General features: G+C 44.2%; 1 protein-coding gene across 1 annotated transcript; it reads left to right on the forward strand.

The window, feature by feature from the left end:
* The first annotated feature begins 177 nt into the window (after window positions 1–177).
* Window positions 178–20,079, forward strand: LOC118365135 (myosin light chain kinase, smooth muscle-like). The gene is made up of 15 exons (XM_035747100.2): window positions 178–287; window positions 862–1,052; window positions 6,319–6,354; window positions 6,572–6,702; window positions 6,939–7,095; window positions 7,897–8,208; window positions 8,411–8,507; window positions 8,860–9,063; window positions 9,500–9,717; window positions 17,351–17,474; window positions 17,879–18,031; window positions 18,445–18,574; window positions 18,864–18,945; window positions 19,113–19,253; window positions 19,785–20,079. The coding sequence occupies exons 2-15, from the start codon at window positions 887–889 to the stop codon at window positions 19,982–19,984; spliced, it is 2,151 nt and encodes a 716-aa protein (XP_035602993.1). The 5' UTR covers window positions 178–287; window positions 862–886; the 3' UTR covers window positions 19,985–20,079.
* Window positions 20,080–21,108: the final 1,029 nt, after the last annotated feature.

Here is a 21,108-nt window from a genome sequence, read left to right on the forward strand (position 1 = left end):
TGAGAAATCCCTAACTGTAAGATTCCTTCAGCTAGAGTGGAGATTGTTATTTGTAGTGTAGTTTGACACAGTGGGTTAGACAAATATAAAAAGCTGTCCGACTTGCTCTCCTAGATTCCTGTGATGTCATTAGTGGCGTAGAGCTTGCCAAACAACATGCCACAGCGAGGCTGTTTTTTTTGTTTGTTGTGTTGTGTGTTCTGTGTGTATGTGATTTATTGTGACAGTTGGCTCGGTGTGCTTGGCAGAGGCGTTTGGTGACCGTGTTTGGTGAAGGACATAACCAAGTAGGTGAACTCTCTCTGTTCATTTCTCTCCATGTCTCTCTTTCGCTTGGTCTCTCTCTATCTCTCTTTGTGTGTGTGTGTGTGTGTGTGTGTGTGTGTGTGTGTGTGTGTGTGTGTGTGTGTGTGTGTGTGTGTGTGTGTGTGTGTGTGTGTGTGTGTGTGTGTGTGTGTGTGTGTGTGTGTGTGTGTGTGTGTGTGTGTGTGTGTGTGTGTGTGTGTGTGTGTCTGTTCTCTCTCTGTCTGTTGTGCTGTGGGAGGGGGAGGCGGTCCACTGGCTAGCCATATAATTGAACCTGATAAATATAGTGGTTTCCTGTGTTGGGGTTGAGAGATAGCCAGTGTGAAAGCAATGCCAGATGAGGTGTGAATTGTGAACCAAAAGGGAACATAAGAGAGTTTCACACATCGCTTTGCAGAGAGATGGAAAGTGAAAGAGATAAGAGTGAGAGAGAGAGCAATCAAGAATAAATAAAAGGAGACAGCCAATAGGAGGAGATTGCGAAAAAGGGGTTGTTGACAGACAGCGAATCGGAAACCTTGTCGTGTATGCTTAACATTGAATGGTTCCCTTCAGATTTGGCTATTTTCACCTGGCAAAGATGGACAAATGCAGCATGGGCTCCAAGAAGACTTTCGTGTCCACTTTTCGGATGGATTTTAAGCCTGCCGCCCCTCGGCAGTTTGTGTTGAAGGGGATCAAGAATGAGCTGGAGGACAGGGACACTGCTCGGGGGGGTAGCAGCAAGCAGGGAACCATATCAACAGGTAAGGAATAAGTTTGAACTATTTTGAATAGTTTACTGTTGTCATCAATCAAATATTTCTGTCTCTTGAAGAACGGGATTCAGACCTTTAAAAATAGCATAGTGCTTTATCGTGGCAATGGTAGTAATTATTTTAGTCATCATTTTGTAGTTATGTGGACGCTTTTGGGCATTGGTCCTATGTGAATCTCAGTGATTGAACTCAAGCATTTGACCCTCAATGATAATCCGGAACCTAATTAGCATATGATTCCGAGGTGTTTGCCTGACTCTCGAGGTAAGCAAGCCCCTAGACTAGTGCTGGATGTTTGTTGTTATTATCCTACCTTGCTGTATGGGCAGAAGGCTCTTTTTTGTTTTGTTGATTTGACAATATCAACATGTTCAAAGGCATTTGTGTATCTATACAACTGAACCACTTATAACATTTTCTAATAATTCCAGTTATAATTATTACATGTTTGAATGCATGAGCCTATTGCCAAAACATTGGTGACGTAAAATAAATAACACCTCTTTAGAGGTTCAAGCCAGCAAAGCTGCCTTATATTTAAATCTAAAAAGGTGTCACATCCTGACCTTAGTTCCTTTTTTTATGTCTCTATTTTAGGTTGGTCAGTGCGTGAGTTGGGGTGGGCATTCTATGTTTGTATTTCTATGTGTTTGGCCTGGTATGGTTCCGAATCAGAGGCAGCTGTCAATCGTTGTCTCTGATTGAGAACCTTACTTAGGCAGCCTGGTTTCGCCCTTGAGTTGTGGGTAGTTGTTTTCTGTCTCTACCAGACAGGACTGTTTCTTTTGTTCTAGTGTTCAGTGTAATTAAAAGATCATGAACATGTACCACGCTGCACCTTGGTCCTCTCCTTCTTCCACCTACGACGATCGTTACAAAAGGATTACATTTGTTTGTTTTTCCCAGCTGATCTACCCAACAAACAAAGAAAAATGATAGACATTTACTAATATTTATCAAAAAGCATGACTTCTGGCGTGTTCAAAATGACTGGAAACTGGGAAATCTCTGACTTCAGTGAGTTCAAGACAACTGGGAACTCGGGGGGGAAAAAACAAGCTCCGACTGGGAAAATACGTTTTGAACGGTCATCCAAGTCAGGAACTCAGGGCTCTTTGTAGAGCTCCGACCTGAAGATCACCGAAGTCATGATTGAACCTTGTTTTTTTCTGAGTTCCCAGTTGTCTTGAAAGCACCATAAATCCAGAGAATGACAGAATTTGATGATGAAGTTTGATGACAAAATTTACCCACGAAGGACCGCCGCGCCACCTTCCTGTTCAAGTGACCACAGCACAACAAGATTGTATTGGGTCTATTAAAAACCCAGATGTATTCCTGCGCCTGTCTACAAATCCTTTATACCAGCGTGACAAGCATATTTTCACCTCTTAATTTCACCTACGTTCCGACTTGGTGGTGCACATTTAGCCAATAGCCTATTTTAGAGAAATGTCATCAAATATTTTAAAAGCTTCTGACTTGGTGTACAGGGAGAATACTGTAAGAACGACCCACGTTCAGAATTCTGTGGTTGCACATTTAAAAAGTGCTGAAGAAATAGTTCTATTGACCATGTCTGTCCTAGCTCGCTCATGAATGTCTTAATCAAAATGACGGATTGCCTCTTATCCACTCGTCGTCCCCTTAAGCCATAGTTTGTACATCTCAATTATCTGTAAAAAACATATTTGTTTAAGCAAGTCAGCCATATCAACTACGTTTTTTTTAAAGGCAGTAAATGAGGCTGAATGAATTGTTTCGCTGCCAGACAAGGCTCAGCTGATAACCAGGTGTAGCAGTGGTAAGGTGTTGAGACTGCTGTTGGGACTTTATGTAGGCCCTAACAGTTTGTGGGCACCGTTTGTCACCTTTATAGTGCAATTCATGTATTGTTTACTGTTGTGTTGTGTAGTGGCGTTGATGGCAATCATCACAATTTTTGTGGTCCTTCTGTAGCTCAGTTGGTAGAGCATGGCGCTTGTAATGCCAGGGTAGTGGGTTCGATCCCCGGGACCACCCATACGTAGAATGTATGCACACATGACTGTAAGTCGCTTTGGATAAAAGTGTCTGATAAATGGCATATATTATTATTTATTATTATTATTTTGGGGGAGTTGGCCCCATCAAAATGGACATGCTAAAATCACCACTGGATATATCCCAAATTAATACAATCACTAGCATCAAAAAACCTTTTAAGCATTGAGGCTGAGGCAACAGATAAGAACGTTTAGCTTAAAATGTTGATAAACTATTAGGCTATTTTTTCACATAAGCACAGCAATAAGCGCAAATGTTCCATTTGCAGGTATAAACACCATTCTCAAAAGTGACCACAAATGTAATGCTTTTATTATAAAGGTGCATATCTATGGTGAAAATGATCTTCCCCAAACTTGAAACTCACACGCTGTGTATGTATGCCAGTTAGGCTCTACACCTGTTGTAAAACGGATTTAAAAAATGTAAACATTTTAAGAAGTTGATGAGCCACTTTAGATGTGATACGGGCCGGCAGGTAGCCTAGTGGTTAGACTTGGACTTGTAACCGAAAGGTTGCAAGATCGAATCCCGAATCCCCGAGCTGACAAGGGAAAAATCTGTCGTTCTGCCCATGAACAAGGTAGTTAACCCACTGCTCCTAGGCCGTCATTGAAAATAAGAATTTGTTCTTAACTGACGTGGTAAAGGTAAAATAAAAATAAATAACAAATACAAACCTTATCAAAAAATATAGGCTTAAGGGCTAGGCTACATGAGTGTGTGACTTTGATTTGAAAAAGTTAGGATAAAAAGCATGCGCTGTCTCTTGCTTTAAGCTGAGCACTAAGATGGCACTCAACGAGCTGTATATGGCCATAAGCAAACAAGAAAATGCTCATCCAGAGGTGGCGCTCCTAGTGGCCGGGGACTTTAATGCAGGGAAACTTAAATCTGTTTGACCTCATTTCTACAAGCATGTTAAATGTGCAACCATAGGGGGACAAAACTCTAGACCACCTTACTCCACAAACAGAGACGCGTACAAAACTCTCCCTCGCCCTCCATTTGGCAAATCTGACCATGACTCTATCCTCCTGATTCCTGCAACACAAACAAAAACTAAAGCAAGAAGTAGCAGTGACTCACTCAATAAGGAAGTGGTCTGATGACGTAGATGCTACAGGACTGTTTTGCTAGTGTAACAGATGTGAAACGGCTAGCTTAGTTAGCGGTGTGCGCTAAATAGCGTTTCAATCGGTGACGTCACTTGCTCTGAGACCTTTAAGTAGTGGTTCCCCTTGCTCTGCAAGGGCCGCGGCTTTTGTGGAGCGATGGGTAACGATGCTTCGTGGGTGACTGTTGTTGATGTGTGCAGAGGGTCCCTGGTTCGCGCCCGGGTATGGGCGAAGGGACGGTCTAAAGTTATACTGTTACACTAGCACAGACTGGAATATGTTCTGGGAATCTTCCGATGCCATTGAGGCGTACACTACATCAGTCACTGGCATATCCCAACATATCCCAACCAGAAGCCCTGGAAAACAGGCAACATCCGCACTGAGCTAAAGGCTAGAGCTGCCACTTTCAAGGAGTGGGACACTAATCTGGGCGCTTATAAGAAATCCCGCTATGCCCTCAGACGAACCATAAACAGGCAAAGCGTCAATACAGGGCTAAGATTGAATCGTACTATACCGGCTCCGACACTCGTCGGATGTGGCAGGGTTTGCAAACTTTTATGGACTACTATGGTAAGCACAGCCATGAGCTGCCCAGTGACACGAGCCTACCAGACGAGCTAAATAACTTCTATGCTCGCTTCGAAGCAAGCAACACTGAAGCATGCATGAGAGCATCAGCTGTTCCAGACGACTGTGTGATCACGCTCTCTGTAGCCGATGTAAGACCAGACGGATTACCAGGATGTGTGCTCCGAGCATGAGCTGACCAACTGGCAAGTGTCTTCAACCTGTCCCTGACCAAGTCAACCTGTCCCTGACCAAGTCTGTAATACCAACAGGTTTCGAGCAGACCACCATAGTCCCTGAGCACAAGAACATCCAGGTAACCTGCCTAAATTACTACCAACACATAGCACTCACGTCTGTAGCCTTGAAGTGCTTTGAAAGGCTGGTCATGGCTCACATCAACACCATTATCCCAGAAACTCTAGACCCACTCCAATTTGCATACCGCCCCCAACAGATCCACAGATGATGCCATCTCTATTGCACTCCACACTGCCCTTTCCCAACTGGACAAAAGGAACACCGACTTAAAACAAAAAAAATTACTTCAGTTTATTTTAGTAAATACTTTAACTTTTTTTTCTTAAAACTACATTGTTGGTTAAGGGCTTGTAAGTAAGCATTTTTCTGTAAGGTGTTGTATTCGGCGCATGTGACAAATTCCATTTGATTTGATTCGCAAGTTATTATTATTATTATATTATTATTATTAGTGATAGGCTAATATTGTCACCCATCAGACTATTCTTGATGTAATCTTGTCTTTACATATACTAAATAATATATGTGTGAAATTAGTTTTGATTTAGAATGGACCAATATCATTCACCTGTCTCGAAACAGGGGCAGAAGAAACATTTTTACTTCATCTATGCACTTAAATAGTGAATAGAGGACGCTTTTCCCATGGTTCATTTTCATGCCAGCCATGTAGGCTATACTCCTGTTGTAAAGAGAAGCAATGTTCTTAATATTAGGAAAGTTGTGAAATAAATATAGTAGGCCTAGCCTATAGAAAGCTGATGGGATCCTCCTCTTTTTAATAGAGGCCTTCAGTCTGTTTTCTCACACAATTGCATAGCCTATTGAATTGCTGCGCAACGTGTTTGATGAGATGCTCAATCGCATTTGCATTGATGTCAGAGTGATTAGAGGGACAATAGAGTGCTGAGTACCATGCAGATAGCACATTTGGAAGGCTACTAATGACCATCGGTAGCATCAGAGCTTGGAGAAGCCTAGTTACCGTGACTAAACGGTCATGTGGAATTTGACTGCCGGCATGACCACCGGTGTGACAGTAATAAGTCACCGTAACAGCCCTGGATGTGTGCACCCAAAAGTTGGATGCGATCCGCCAAACAAATCCCAAAGAAGAAGAAGGAGACGATGAGACAGGAGAGAGGATGCGAGAAGTAGGCAATTGCGATCTTCCACCCCCCCCCAAAAAAGTTAGAATATTAATTGCTATCTTCCCATAGTCAATCACCTATGTAATGTGACACTTTTTTTTTCAGATATCACCTCAAAGAGAAGAGTCTCCACTGAAAAGGGTGAGTTGGTCCATTGACAACTGCTTGTCTTCCAGTCAGATTTAGAATAACAAGTATCAAGACAAAGGCCCTCCTATTCGCAAGTGAAAGTACCAAGAACAAGTCAAACTTTACCCAACTTGAAATATGCTTCAAACCGGCAGTTTGCATGCTTTGCAAAAAAAGAGTTGAGCTCAGTGATGTAATGTTAACCACTCGTTGTCTCTGCCTCTTCCAGGTCCCCTGCTGGAGTTTCTTGACCCCCAAGAGCAGTTGGAAGTGCGGGTGGGAGGGCAGGCCAAACTCCACTGTGCATTCAGGAGCTGCAGTGTTCCTGTGGCTTCCTGCTGGATCTACAACAGAGAGCAGGTCTGGGTTGAATTGGCTTGGGGTCAGAAATAAGGCTGTATTCCTTTACCATATCTATTGTTGATACTTTAAATAAATGTACAACTTTTCACAGATTAAGTTAAATGTTTTACTTCTCAAAACATCTGGGACCAGTTTACTGGACTCAGATTAAGTCTAGTCCTGGATTAAACCCCAATCTCAAGTGCATTTTAGTCCAAGAATAGGTTTATTCTGCCTCTTCTCCCTCTATGCAGGTGGTTGCAGGCAGGCCGAGGACTCGTGTAGAGAGCAGTGACACTGACAGCAGTGTGGAGATATCTCAGGCTTGTCCGGACGATGCGGGTACATACACTATATTGGTGCGGAATCGCAGGGGCTTGGCTCAGCACACAGTCACCCTCAGTGTTATCGGTGAGTATCCTGGGGCGTGTTCATGAACACTAAAGTTTCAACTGTTCAATAAACTAGGGCCATATTCACTAGGCACCAAATGAAAGAAAACGTACTGAAACAGAGAGGGACTAGCTGAAATCCAGCTTGTCCCTCTCTGTTTAAGGTTTTTGTTGCAAAACATTTTGCTACCGTGTACACTAATGAATACGACCCTGCCTTATCCCAATTGACAATTATTGCTGATAGATTGCATTACCACTACATAATACCAATGAGCCTCGATTCTGCTCCTGGAGAACCACAGAACAAGACGAGATGGTTACTCACACGTAACAATTCCAAGAATAGTCCTACTAGTAAACTCGATGTCAACGAACCCTTCGGGTCGGGGAATGTGTCTTCCTCTTGAATAGTCTTGTTCAGGGTGAAGCAGGAAAAGTTCACAGCTGCTGACCTCGACTACGTCAAAAGAGGTTATGCATTTGGTCTCTCGGAGCTCAATTGCTTCCATCTAAAGTTGACCATGGGCCCTCTTCCAATAGTTTTAAATGGCTTCCTTCCTTCTTTCCTACATTGAGGTATCATCACTGCTCCAACAAGACTGAACTAATGAGTTAAGTCAAGTATTAGGAAACCACATCTAACTTGGGCCCTGTTCCAATTCTATACCACATCTACCTTGGATCTTGTTCCAATGCTTTCAAATGGCATCCTTCCTTAGGAATCCAAATCCACCACACCAGTCATGTCAGATCAGTGCTTTCAAAAGGAAGCAAATGTAATCTCACAGGCTCTGTGTTTGTCTCCCTGTCTTCTCAGACCGGCCTCACCCTCCGGCATCTAGTCCCATGGTCTCCCAGCTCTCCTCCTGCTCCCTGGTCCTGTCATGGTCGGGGCCCAGCTACGACGGGGGCACTGCCGTCACAGGCTACGCGGTGGAGGTGAGACGAGAAGGCACTGAGAAGCCCGAGGACTGGACTGAGGTGACGACCCGCTGCAAGAACACCTCATACCGGATCCGCTCGGTCCTGGAGCCCCTGGGGGAGTACCGCTTTCGCGTTCGGGCCTACAATTTGGCAGGTGTCAGTGAGCCGAGTGAGGTGTCAGACTGTGTCAAGATGGACACCAGAGGTTGGCGGATATTGATTTTCTCCAAACAGTGACTTTGATGATTACTACAAGTTTAGATCTTAAAACAGTTGCTGATCTGATTGGTTTTCTCTGTCTATTGGTTTTTCCTTTAAATGTCTCGTATCTGCATTCTGTTGAATTCAACTACACATATACTGTACAGTAGTTCTTTTTGACTAATCTTGATTTTGTGCTTTTGAAGGAGAGCCAAAAGTGGAATCCCAATCGTATGTGACTGTCACCATTGACACCACACACAAAGTCAAGGATCATTACAATGTGCATGAGAAGCTGGGAGTGTAAGCATTAGATGGTCACTCACTCAGTATATTGACTCATTGCTGAACTGGGTTGCGTTCAGTTGGCATGCAACAGAACAAAACTGTCCGAAACTGAAGTACTATCTGGGTTGTATTAATTTGTGTTCATCATAGCAAACAAAAAGTGACAATGAGTGTTCTCATTGGACAAGTTCAGGTATTCCCTCCCAGTTTTGTTTAGTTTTCTTCTGTTTGGCGTCTAGTGAATATGACCATGAACTTGTCGATTTTGAATTTCTATGGCGACCCATTTTAAAACACTTGAAAACATTTTGCTACTGTGTGTCCTAATGAACACAACCCTGCTAACTGCCTATTGGAACCTCAACAGGGGGAAGTTTGGCCAGGTTTTCAGGCTGAGTCACAAGGAGACAGGTCAGGTGTGTGCAGGGAAGTTCTACCGGGCCCATAGCTCCAAGGCGAAGGCTGTGGCGCGCAGGGAGATCGAGCTGATGAACTGTCTCCACCACCCCAAGCTGGTGCAGTGCCTCGGGGCCTATGACACCCGCTCCGAAATCATCATGGTGATGGAGTAGTAAGCACAGCCTGTTCCAATCATTAAGATTATTCTAGGCAGTACAATTGCATTGATGTCTTTACTGAGTTTCCATTACAATATAATGTGTGCATGTCAATATGTGTGCATGTTTATAGTGTGTTTCTCTTCTCTTCTGCACTTCCCTGGAGATGAGGGTCACTGCTTGTAGCCTGCTTGCAGCCTGGTACCTAGATCTCCTATGGTTGTTGTCATTGCCAAGTTTGGACTTGGCAAAACCACACAAACAGATCTGGGACCAGGCTACACGGCTGTTGAGAGATCTACATAGTTTACATTGAACGTGCATATCCAAGGGATCAGTCTAATAATGGGCTTGTATCATCGAGGCCTATCCAACCCTCTAGAGCTACAGGATCTATGGATTGGTTTGACATGAGGACCTTGGTCTTCCTTATACCTTCTATATCTCTAGCATTGCCGGCGGGGAACTGTTTGAGCGCATCGCGGACGACAACTTTGAGCACACGGAGCCTACCAGCGCACGCTACATGCATCAGCTCCTGGAGGGCATGCAGTACATCCACCGGCAGAACATTGTCCACTTGGACCTCAAGCCAGAAAACATTGTGTGCGTGGACACCACGGGCACGCGGATTAAGATCATCGACTTTGGCCTGGCAGCCAAGCTGGGTGAGTGGGTTTGGAGAAGAGACTAATAGCATTTTCAAACTATCGTGCTGACCCGAACGCTATTTTGCTACTTTCCTGGCTCAGATATTTTGTTTGCACAGTACAGCTTGGCTGAAGCTCAACCCAGTAGTGTAAAAAGGGTCTTCATAGTGTCCTGCAGATACAAGGGCCATGTGCCAGTAGGGCACAGCGTTGGGGAACGTTCAGAATTAAGGTCAAAATAAATATTGAGTAGAACAGACCTACAGTGCCTTCAGGAAGTATCACACCCCTTGACATTTTCCATATTTTGTTGTCTTAGTCTTTTTGTCACTGGCCTACATACAATACCCCATAATGTCAAAGTGGAATTATGTTTTAAAAATGACACAAAACCAAAACATTAACATCACGCGTAAAGTGTTGGTCCCATGTTTCATGAGCTGAAATAAAACATCCCAGAAAGGTTCCATATGCACAAAAAGCTTATTTCTTTTTTTTGTGCACAATTTGTTAACATCCCTGTTAGTGAGCATTTCTCCTTTGCCAAGATATTCCACCAACCTGACAGGTGTGGCATATCACCAAGTTGATTAAACAACATAATCATTACACAGGTGCACCTTGCAGTGAGGACAATAAAAGGTCACTCTAAAATGTGCAGTTTTGCCACGCAACACAATGCCACAGACATATCAAGATTTGAGGGAGCGTGCAACTGGCATGCTAACTGAAGGAATGTCCACGAGAGCTGTTGCCAGAGAATTTTATGTTAATTTCTCTACCATAAGCCGCTTCCAAAGTTGTTTTAGAGAATTTGGCAGTACGTCTAACTGGCCTCATCACACCAGACCACATGTAACCATACCAGCCCAGGAACTCCACATCCGGCTTCTTCATCAGCGGGATCATCTGAGACCAGCCACCCGGAGCTGTAACTTGGGGTTTGCACAACTGAAGAATTTCTGCACAAGCTGTCATAAACAGCCTCAGGGAATCTTATCTGCGTGCTCATCGTCCTCACTAGGATCTTGACCTGACTGCAGTTCGGCATTGTAACTGACTTGACTGGGAAAATGCTCACCTTCAATGTCCACTGGCACGCTGGAGAAGTGTGCTCTTTCAACTGTACCGGGCAGATGGCAGACGTGTGGGCGAGCGGTTTGCTGATGTCAACATTGTGAAAAGAGTGCTCCATGGTGCACTGGGGGTGGGGTTATGGCAAAGGCAGGCATAAACTACGGACAGCGAACGCAATTCCATTTTATAAATGTCAATTTGAATGCACAGAGATACCGTGACGAGACCCTGAGGCCAATTGTCGTGCCATTCATCCATCGCCATCACCTCATGTTTCAGCATGGTAATGCACAGCCCCATGTCGCAAAGATCTGTCGCATGCTGAAAATGTCATAGTTCTTCCATGGCCTGCATACTTACCAGACATGTCACAAATTGAGCATGTTTGGGATGCTCTGGATCAACATGTACGACAGCGTGTTCCAGTTCACTCCAATATCCAGCAACACACAGCCATTGAAGAGGAGTGGGACACCAGATACTGACTGGTTTTCTGATCCACGCCCCTACATTTTTAACATATCTGTGACCCATCAGATGCATATTTATATTCCCAGTCATGTGAAATCCATAGATTAGGGCCTAATAAATGTATTTCAGATTGACTGATTTCCTTTTATGAACTGTAACTCAGTAAAATCTTTAAAATTGTTCCATGTTGCATTTATATTTGTTCAGTGTCATTAAAAATGAAAAGCTGAAATGTCTTGAGTCAAAGTATGAATGTCTTGAGTCAAAGTATTCAACCCCTTTCTAATGGCAAGCAGGAGTAAAGATTTGCTTAACAAGTCACATAATGCGTTGCATGGACTCACTCTGTGTGCAATAATAGTGTTCAACAGGACTTTTTTAACGACTACCTCATCTCTGTACAGTGAATTTCAAACACAGATTTAACCAGGTTTTCCAATACCTCGCAAAGAAGGGCACACTTATTGGTAGATGGGTAAAAATGTTTAAATATGACATTGACTATCCCTTTGAGCATGGTGAAGTTATTAATTACACTTTGGATGGTGTGTCAATACACCCAGTCACTACAAACGTGCAGGCATCCTTCCTAACTCAGTAGCCAGAGAGGAAGGAAACTGCACAGGGAAGAGTCTTGGTGGTTCTAAACGTATTACAATAAAGAATGGAGGCCACTGTGTTCTTGGGGACTGTCAATGTTGCAAACATTTTTTGGTACCCTTCCCCAGATCTGTGCAGCAACACAATCCTGTCTCGGAGCTCTACGGTCGATTCCTTCGATCTCGTGACTTGGTTTTTGCTCTGACACGCACTGTCAACTGTGGGACCTTCACATAGACAGGTGTGTGCCTCTCCAAATTATGTCCAATCAATTCAATTTAGCACAGATGGATTTGTAGAAACAGCTCAAGGATGATCAATGGAAACAGGATGCACCTGAGCTCAATTTCAAGTCTCATAGCAAAGGGTCTGAGTACTTATGCAAATGAAGTTTTTCTGTTTTAATCTGAAATAAATTTGCAAACATTCCCCAAAACCTGTTTTCACTTTGTTCTCACTCTGTTTTCCTTATGGGGTATTGTGTGTGGATTGAGGAACATTTGTTTTATTTAAACCATTTTAATAATAAGGATGTAATGTAACAAAATGTGGATAAAGTGAAGGGGTCTGAATGCTTTCTGAATGCACTGTATATAGATTTGTAAAATAGCTGGACAGCTATTTTTTGACAACAGCTTGGACACACGCAGAGGAGGCTGGTGGGAGGAGATATATGGCAGACTCATTGTAATGGCTGGAATGGAATGAATGGAAATGCGTCAAAGGTGGTTTCCATAAGTTTGTGTTCGATACACTCCATTTATTCCATTCCAGCCACTACAATGAGCCCGTCCTTCTATAGCTTCTTCCATCAGCATCCATTGGGCATGTGAGAGCATGTGAGCAGAGTTGAGCGGTTGGAAACCCCTATCCGAGCTCATGGAGCACACCCCTTCGCCGCTGACATTTAATCCTAGTAAAAATGTCCTGTTTTAGGTCAATTAGGATCACCACTTTAATTTAAGAATGTGAAATGTCAGAATAATAGTAGAGAGAAGGATTTATTTCATCTTTTATTTCTTTCAACACCTTCCCAGTGGGTCAGAAGTTTACATACACCCAATTTGTATTATTTGGTAGAATTGCCTTTAAATTGTTTAACTTGAGTCAAACGTGTTGGGTAGCCTTCCACAAGCTTCCCACAATAAGTTGGTTGAATTTTGGCCCATTCCTCCTGACAGAGCTGGTGTAACTGAGTCAGGTTTGTAGGCCTCCTTGCTCGCACACGCTTTTTCAGTTCTGCCCACACATTTTCTATGGGATTGAGGTCAGGGCTTTGTGATGGCCACTCCAATACATTGACTTTGTTGTCCTTAAGCCATTTTGCCACAACTTTGGAAGTATGCTTGGGGTCATTGTCCATTTGGAAGACCCATTTGCGACTAAGCTTTAACTTCCTGACTGATGTCTTGAGATGTTACTTCAATATATCCACATAATTTTCCTACCTCATGATGCCATCTATTTTGTGAAGTGCACCAGTCCCTCCTGCAGCAAAGCACCCCCACAACATGATGCTCCCACCCCCGTGCTTCACGGTTGGAAAGGTGTTCTTCAGCTTGCAAACGTTTCCTCCAAACATAACCATGGTCATTATGGTCAACCAGTTCTATTTTTGTTTCATCAGACCAGAGGACATTTCTCCACAAAGTACGATCTTTATCCCCATGTGCAGTTGCAAACTGTAGTCTGGCTTTTTTTAGTTGTTTTTATTTTTTATTTTACCCCCTTTTTTCTCCCCAATTTCGTGGTATCCAATTGTTAGTAGCTACTATCTTGTCTCATCGTTACAACTCCAATACGGGCTCGGGAGAGACGAAGGTCGAAAGTCATGCGTCCTCCGAAAAACAACCCAACCAAGCCGCATTGCTTCTTAACACAACGCGCATCCAACCCGGAAGCCAGCCTAACCAATGTGTCGGAGGAAACACTGTGCACCTGGCAAACTTGCCATTAACCACTGCGCCACCCGGGAGGCACCGTAGTCTGGCTTTTTATGGAGGTTTTGGAGCAGTGGCTTCTTCCTTGCTGAGCGGCCCTTCAGGTTATGTCGATATAGGACTTGTTTTACTGTGGATATAGTTAGTCTTGTACCTGTTTCCTCCAGAATCTTCACAAGGTCCTTTGCTGTTGTTCTGGGATTGATTTGCACTTTTCACACCAAAGTACGTTCATTTCTAGAAGACAGAACGCGTCTCCTTCCTGAGCGGCATGACGGCTGCGTGGTTCCATGGTGTTTATACTTGCGTACTATTATTTGTACAGATGAACCTTCAGTCGTTTGGAAATTACTCCCAAGGATGAACCAGACTTGTGGAGGTCTACCATTTTTTTCTGAGGTCTTGGCTGATTTCTTTAGATTTTCCCATGATATCATGCAAAGAGGCACTGAGTTTGAAGGTATGCCTTGAAATACATCCACAGGCACACCTCCAATTGACTCAAATGATGTCAATTAGCCCATCAGAAGCCTCTAAAGCCATGACATAATTTTCTGGTAATTTCCAAGCTTTTTAAAGGCACAGTCAACTTAGTGTATGTAAACTTCTGAGCCACTGGATTTGTGATACAGTGAATTATAAGTGAAATAATTTGTCAGTAAATAATTGTTGGAAAAATGATTTGTGTCATGTACAATGTAGATGTTAAACTATAGTTTTGGCAAGTCGGTTAGGACAAGAAATTTGTGGAGTGGTTGAAAAAATTGTTTTAATGACTCCAAGTGTATGTAAACTTCTGACTGCAACTGTAGGTATTTGTAGTTTTCCACATATTCTAAGACAGAACCGTCCAAAGTAGTTATGCTAGTTGGGCGGGCAGGCGGGTGGGCGGGTGCAGGCAGCGATCGGTTGAAGAGCATGCATTTAGTTTTACTAGCATTTAAGAGAAGTTGGAGGCCATGGAAGGAGTGTTGTATGGCATTGAAGCTCGTTTGGAGGTTTGTTAACACAGTGTCCAAAGAAGGGACAGATGTATACAGAATGGTGTTGTCTGCGTAGAGGTGGATCAGAGAATCACCAGCAGCAAGAGGGACATTATTGATGTATACGGAGAAAAGAGTCGGCCCGAGAATTGAACCCTGTGGCACCCCCATAGAGACTGCCAGAGATCCGGACAACAGGCACTCCGATTTGACACACTGAACTCTGAGAAGTAGTTGGTGAACCAGGTGAGGCAGTCATTTGAGAAACCAAGGAGACAGAGTTGAAAGCCTTGGCCAGGTTGATGAAGACGGCTACACAGTACCGTCTTTTATCGATGGCGATTATGATAGCTTTTAGGACCTTGAGCGTGGCTGAGGTGCACCCATGACCAGCTCAGAAACGAGATTGCATAGCAGAGAAGGTACGGTGGGATTCGAAATGGTCGGTGATCTGTTTGTAAACTTGGATTTCAAAAACTTGGCTTTTTTAGAAAGACAGGGCAGGGTGGATATAGGTGTGTAACAGTTTGGGTCTAGAGTGTCTCCCCTTTGAAGAGGGGGATGATCGCGGCAGCTTTCCAATCTTTAGGGATCTCAGACGATACGAAAGAGAGGTTGAAAAGGCTAGTAATAGGGGTTGCAACAATTGTGGCAGATATTTTTAGAGAGAGAGGGTCCAGATTGTCTAGCCCAGCTGATTTGTAGGGGTCCAGATTGCTCAGCTCTTTCAGAACAACAGCTATCTGGATTTGGTTGAAGGAGAAGCGAGGGTGGGCTTGGGCAAGTTGCTGTAGGGGGTGCAGAGCTGTTGGCTGGGGTAGGGGTAGCCAGGTGGAAAGCATGGCAGGGCGTTGAAAAATGCTTATTGAAATTCTTGATTATCGTAGATTTATCGGTGGTGACAGTGTTTCCTAACCTCAGTGCAGAGGGCAGCTGGAAGGGGATGCTCTTATTCTCCATGGACTTTACAGTGTCCCAAAGCCTTTGCTAACTGACTGTGTATATTGGTTCCTGACTTCCCTGAAAAGTTGCATATTGCGGGGGCTATTCAATGCTAATGCAGAACGCCACAGGATGTTTTTGTGCTGGTCAAGAGCAGCCAGGTCAGGAGTGAACCAGGGGCTATATCTGTTCTTAGTTTTACATTTAGTTTTACATTTTTTGAACTGGGCATGCTTATTTAAGAGGGAGAGGAAAGCACTTTTAAAGAACAACCATGTTTTCTCTACTGACGGGATGGGGTCAATATCCTTCCAGGATATCCGGGCCAGTTCAATTAGAAAGGCCTGCTCGCTGAAGTGTTTTAGGAAGCGTTTGACAGTGATGAGGGGTGGCCGTTTGACCGCGGACCCATTACGGACGCAGGCAATGAGGCAGTGATCTCTAAGATCCTGGTTGAAGACAGCAGAGGTGTATTTGGAGGGCATGTTGGTTAGGATATCTATGAGGGTGCCCGTGTTTACAGATTTAGGGTTGCACCTGGTAGGTTCTTTGATCATTTGTGTGAGATTGAAGGCATCTATCTTAGATTGTAGGATGGTCTGGGTGTTAAGCATATCCCAGTTTAGGTTACCTAACAGTACGAACTCTGAAGATAGATGGGGGGAAATCAATTCACATAAGGTGTCCAGGGCACAGCTGGGGGCTGAGGAGGGTCTATAACAAGCGGCAACAGTGAGAGACTTATTTCTGGAATGGTGGATGTTTAAAAGTAGAAGCTCAAACTGTTTGGGCACAGACCCGCACCGCACTCACTCTCTTGCTCTTGGTCCTCATCTTAGTAAGTCACCTTGATTTAGCATCTGTGTGTTTCGATCAATTTCTTTCTGAAACTCCATGACAGTAGCTAAAGCAATCGGCTATTAGCAGCACACAAGTAGACTACAAATGCCCTGAGCTCAGTTCTGAAGTGAGGCTGGAGCGGGAAAGAAAGCCTACGCACCAGCCTTTGGTCACCTCGCTCCACGCTCCAGTAAGATTGGGCACGATCCTCTCCTCGCTCACATACTCTGCCGGGCACACACTATCAGCAGGGGGGACAGAGGTCAGTAAACAGGAAAGGGCAGTCCACATATCCTGCAGCTGCACTGGCTAGCATCGCTTGTCAGCAGATGCATGCATGGGCCCTACACTACCTGCTATCCAGCACCAACTACCCTTTTTCGTTTTTTGCATTCTGATATCCACTACCCATTTTTATGTTTGTATTTGACTACTGGACATTGGGAGAGCATAACTCTTGAGACGCTTGCTGCCATCCTTTAGCGTATTATTGTCGATGTATTTGATTGTTTTACTGTAAAGTAGACTGTATTTAGATGTGAAATTCACTTTAAGTTTGTTCCATTGTGATTTCATCTGCTCTGTACAGAGATGGAGGAAAAATCTTGAACACAATGGGCACGTTACAGGTCACCTTTATTCCAGGCTTGCTGTGCAATTGACCAGATCTCACAATACCACATTAACGTGACACAGCAGTCTTCTGAGACTGCAATAAAGGGAGCCTGGAACGTGGCCGGTATCAATGTAATAACCTTGACCAGCATGTTTTTCAACTGTTTTCCTCTCCAATGCCAGAGCCTGGTACTCCACTGATGGTGATGCATGGGACGCCTGATTTTGTGGCCCCTGAGGTGATCAGCTACGAGCCGGTAGGGCTGGCCACTGACATGTGGAGCATCGGAGTCATCTGTTTCATCTTGTGAGTTATGAACAGGCCCAACGACTTGCTTCTATTCAAGTATACCAGGGTCCGGTGTTCAGTAGGGCGCACTGTGGAATAAAATGTCTAGGTTGCGTTCACACTGGTGCAACATGCTTAACCTTTCAGATAGAAATACCGTGAATAGAGCATTTTTTTTTGCTGACTCTACATGTCACAGAGACATGGCTGTTGTACAACATATATTTCTATCAGACAGTTTGCAACATTGTGCATTATTGAACATGGTCAAGCTTAAGTTATTTTGTGGCAATGGGTGTAAAGCTTGCCTTTACTGCCATCTGCTGGCTATAAAAATATAACAAACAGTGCCCCATAGGAACTGTCGAAAGGTTCAATAAACACAATGGGCAATGTGACCCTGCTTCTCTGCTGCCTCCCAGGCTGAGCGGTGAGTTGCCCTTCCAAGGTAACAGTGACGCAGAGACCCTAAGCCTGGTGACGGCCGCCCGCTATGAGTTTGACCAGGAAAGCTTCGAGGACATCTCGGACCAGGCTAAAGACTTCATCACCTCTCTGCTCAAGAAGGACACAAGGTTTGTGTCTCCTACTGTCAAGATGTTGGCTGACTGGATGGCTGCTTGCTGGCATCCATATTGTCTTATGCACTGGGGACACGTGTACATGCGTGCCTGCATGTTTAGTCTGTCAGGCTAGATTTTATATTCCACCAAAATGTTCTCCTTAGCGAAACATTACTGACACTTGCTTAGTTACGACCTCTGACACGCACCCAAATTCTGTGTGGCGACCTGCGGCGTGTGGTGAAGTCACAGAGCCTCTATGTAGTACATCTAGTAGAGTATAAATCCAAAGAAATGGCTAACAATATACTACTGGAGTTGGAGCAGGTTATTCTGCGTTGTGCTTGCAACTGAATGTGAAACCAAGCGAGAAATCGTATAAGGGTGTGCTCTTGCCCCTCCCCAAACCCTGACCCCGTCTTCAGGTGTAGGCTGTTGTGTGACGAGGCCCTGGCCCACCCCTGGATGGCCTCTTTTACCCTTCTGGTCCGCCGGCCCACCAAGTCCCTCAAGAAGGACAAGATTCGACGTTTCTTGGCCAAGCGCAGATGGAAGGTATATTACCTTACACAAATCAATTCTACATCACATTCCATTTAAAACCTTTCCTGCCCTAATGAACACATCCCTGGCCCCATACGGTATGTGCTGAAGCCAACTCTTCAGTCATTATCATGTCCAGCCATACAAACATCTTTGGCACGACTATGAACAGAGAGGAGTGAGCTAAAGCACAACTCAGTGAATGAACCCACAAGGGGTGTGTTAATAGCATCTCATTGATTCAAATGGCAGATGCCTGGTTCTCAGTGATGTGGTGTTTTATCTCTCTCCATAATTATAGAAAACAGGCAAGGCTGTCCTGGCACTGCAGAGGATGGCAAACCTCACCAACGGACCCGACACTCCTGGCAGCCTTGGGGAGGGTAAGAGACACATCCATTGACCATCCAGGGCTCAATGTCAGTGTTTTGCCTTTTTAATGTTAAACCGACCTCTGAAAAGTAGTACGCTCCATGGTAGTGTGCTCCTGTTTACTAGCCATTGTTGGAAGATGACAGTATTATTTTCCCTCTCTCCTCCCCCCACCCAGAGGCGAGCTGGAGCCCGGCGGCAGAGCAGGCCATCCAGACCCTGGATCAGGAGCTACAGAGCGAACCCCGCTTCCAGCAGGTCCTAAGGGACACCAGCCAGCCCCGGGGATCTTCCGCCCGCCTGGCCTGCCGTGTCCAGGGTACGTTTGGTTGGAAGCTTAATCAAGAGCAGTGGTTGGGGCCAATTCAAATTGAAGTCAATTCAGGAAGTAAACATATTCGATAATTGAACAAAAAATGTAATCCATTTCCAATGACTTCTCAGTAAATGGAATAGGAGAAGCTATTTTTAAAAGTGTTTCCATTTTGGAATTTTCAATTCAAATCATTCCAATTTGAGCGACTTCAGTCAGATTTGACCTCAACCCTGCTCAAAACCCATTTGCTACACACGAGCAATGAGAGCACTCTGTTGCCAGTGAAGCAGTCTTCCCATCGGCGTGCTCAGGGTGACCCTCGTGAACTTCAAGTTGAATTTTAACCCCGGTCTGATGTTGCTTGTTATTGTAACCTTTAGTTTTCCGTCGCTCGTCATTTGAACCCGTCACTCACAATTTTAACGCTATCCCAGTCACTTGCCCTTTGCACCATTGACAAGCCACAGGGCGAGACATTTCAACCCTTCTCGCCCTTTCACTCATCATTTTAACCCTGGTCTCTCCCCATCACAGGCTACCCCGAGCCGGAGGTGGTGTGGTTTAAGGATGAGGAGACCGTGGAGTCATCGTCGAGGGTCACCGTGGGGTACGACGGCATGTGTGAGCTGGTCCTGACTGACCTGGGACCTGCCGACACTGGGGTTTACAAGTGCAGAGCTACCAACGTCCTAGGGGAGGCGCTGTGCTCGGCCAAACTTACAGTGGAACTGTAGCCTGAAAACACAAAACAACTACATCTGGATCCCTAATCTCCACCCATTTCCCCAAAGTGTGCACTTTCCGTTATGGATTTAACAATGCTGGAAACTCCCTAGTAGCCGATGATAACACCAATCCAATGTTTTGAATCCATAACGGGAAGTGTGGAAGTGCACACTTTGGGAGAAGGGTGCAGAATTGGGATGTAGCCTACAATCAATGTTGGGGAAGCTACTCTGAAAAGATAGTTTACCAAACTACCAATTACTTCACACTGGAAGAAGTTAAGCTACAAATTGCAAGAACCGATCACTCTTGTTAATAGAATGTTTTTGTGCTTAATAGGACAAATTACACAATGTTTCAAGTGAGAATTTGACAGGTCTGATGTCGAAAAAGAAAGGAAATTGCCTACTTCACCCATATTTTAGCAAAATAAGTGTGTAGTAGTTAGCTTAATGGCAAAAAAAGTAATTAACTGCTGAAAACACTATCAAGATTTTAATTTAGCTTAACTACCATCAAGCTACTGCAAAATATAGTTTAATTAGCAATTGAACTACAATGCAATCGAGAAGGTGACCTTGGTCTAAAATGTATAATCGTTGTGAACTGCTCTGAGGTGGAAGAACCAGTGAAAGCAAATTCCAGGGTGTTCATTAGGATACTGTAGACCTGTTTTCATGCCCTTTCTTTGTTGCTTTTTCTGTGTTTTTGACCCTGGGATAGATTGACCACTGTCGGTCATGTTTCTTTCCCATCTCCTAAGACTTCCGATCATTGCAAGATGTAGGAGAGATGAGAAGGCCACTTTAGAATTGAGATACGGTCATTGTTCAACTGTCCACAGATGTCAAGTGTGGCTCAAAGACAATAGAATACACAATGGACTGAACTGAGGTCTAAAAAAGTCACAGTAAAGCTTAATGTATAGTAAGGGCAAACTAAAAAATGACAAGTGCACAAGGATGGGTAAATTCACTATTGCATGTTGATTTTTGTCATGACTTCCAGACAGTAAACTGTTCCTCAATGGTGCCTCTCACAGCTAGACGCACAAGGAGGGTGTAGAAAGGTCAAACCACACCACTTTCCATTCACTTTGATTCAGTTGTGACACTTCATTTGATACACTAAC

Source organism: Oncorhynchus keta, chromosome 3 (assembly GCF_023373465.1).
Source record: "Oncorhynchus keta strain PuntledgeMale-10-30-2019 chromosome 3, Oket_V2, whole genome shotgun sequence".
In the NCBI taxonomy this organism is placed as follows: domain Eukaryota; kingdom Metazoa; phylum Chordata; class Actinopteri; order Salmoniformes; family Salmonidae; genus Oncorhynchus; species Oncorhynchus keta.

Bases quoted from the DNA above. Each gene is read 5' to 3' on its own strand.
- LOC118365135 (XM_035747100.2), top strand. From the start codon at position 887: ATGGACAAATGCAGCATGGGCTCCAAGAAGACTTTCGTGTCCACTTTT. The intron at 1,053-6,318 runs GTAAGGAATAAG...TTTTTTTTTCAG, and splicing joins GCAGGGAACCATATCAACAG to ATATCACCTCAAAGAGAAGA. The intron at 19,254-19,784 runs GTACGTTTGGTT...TCCCCATCACAG, and splicing joins CCTGGCCTGCCGTGTCCAGG to GCTACCCCGAGCCGGAGGTG.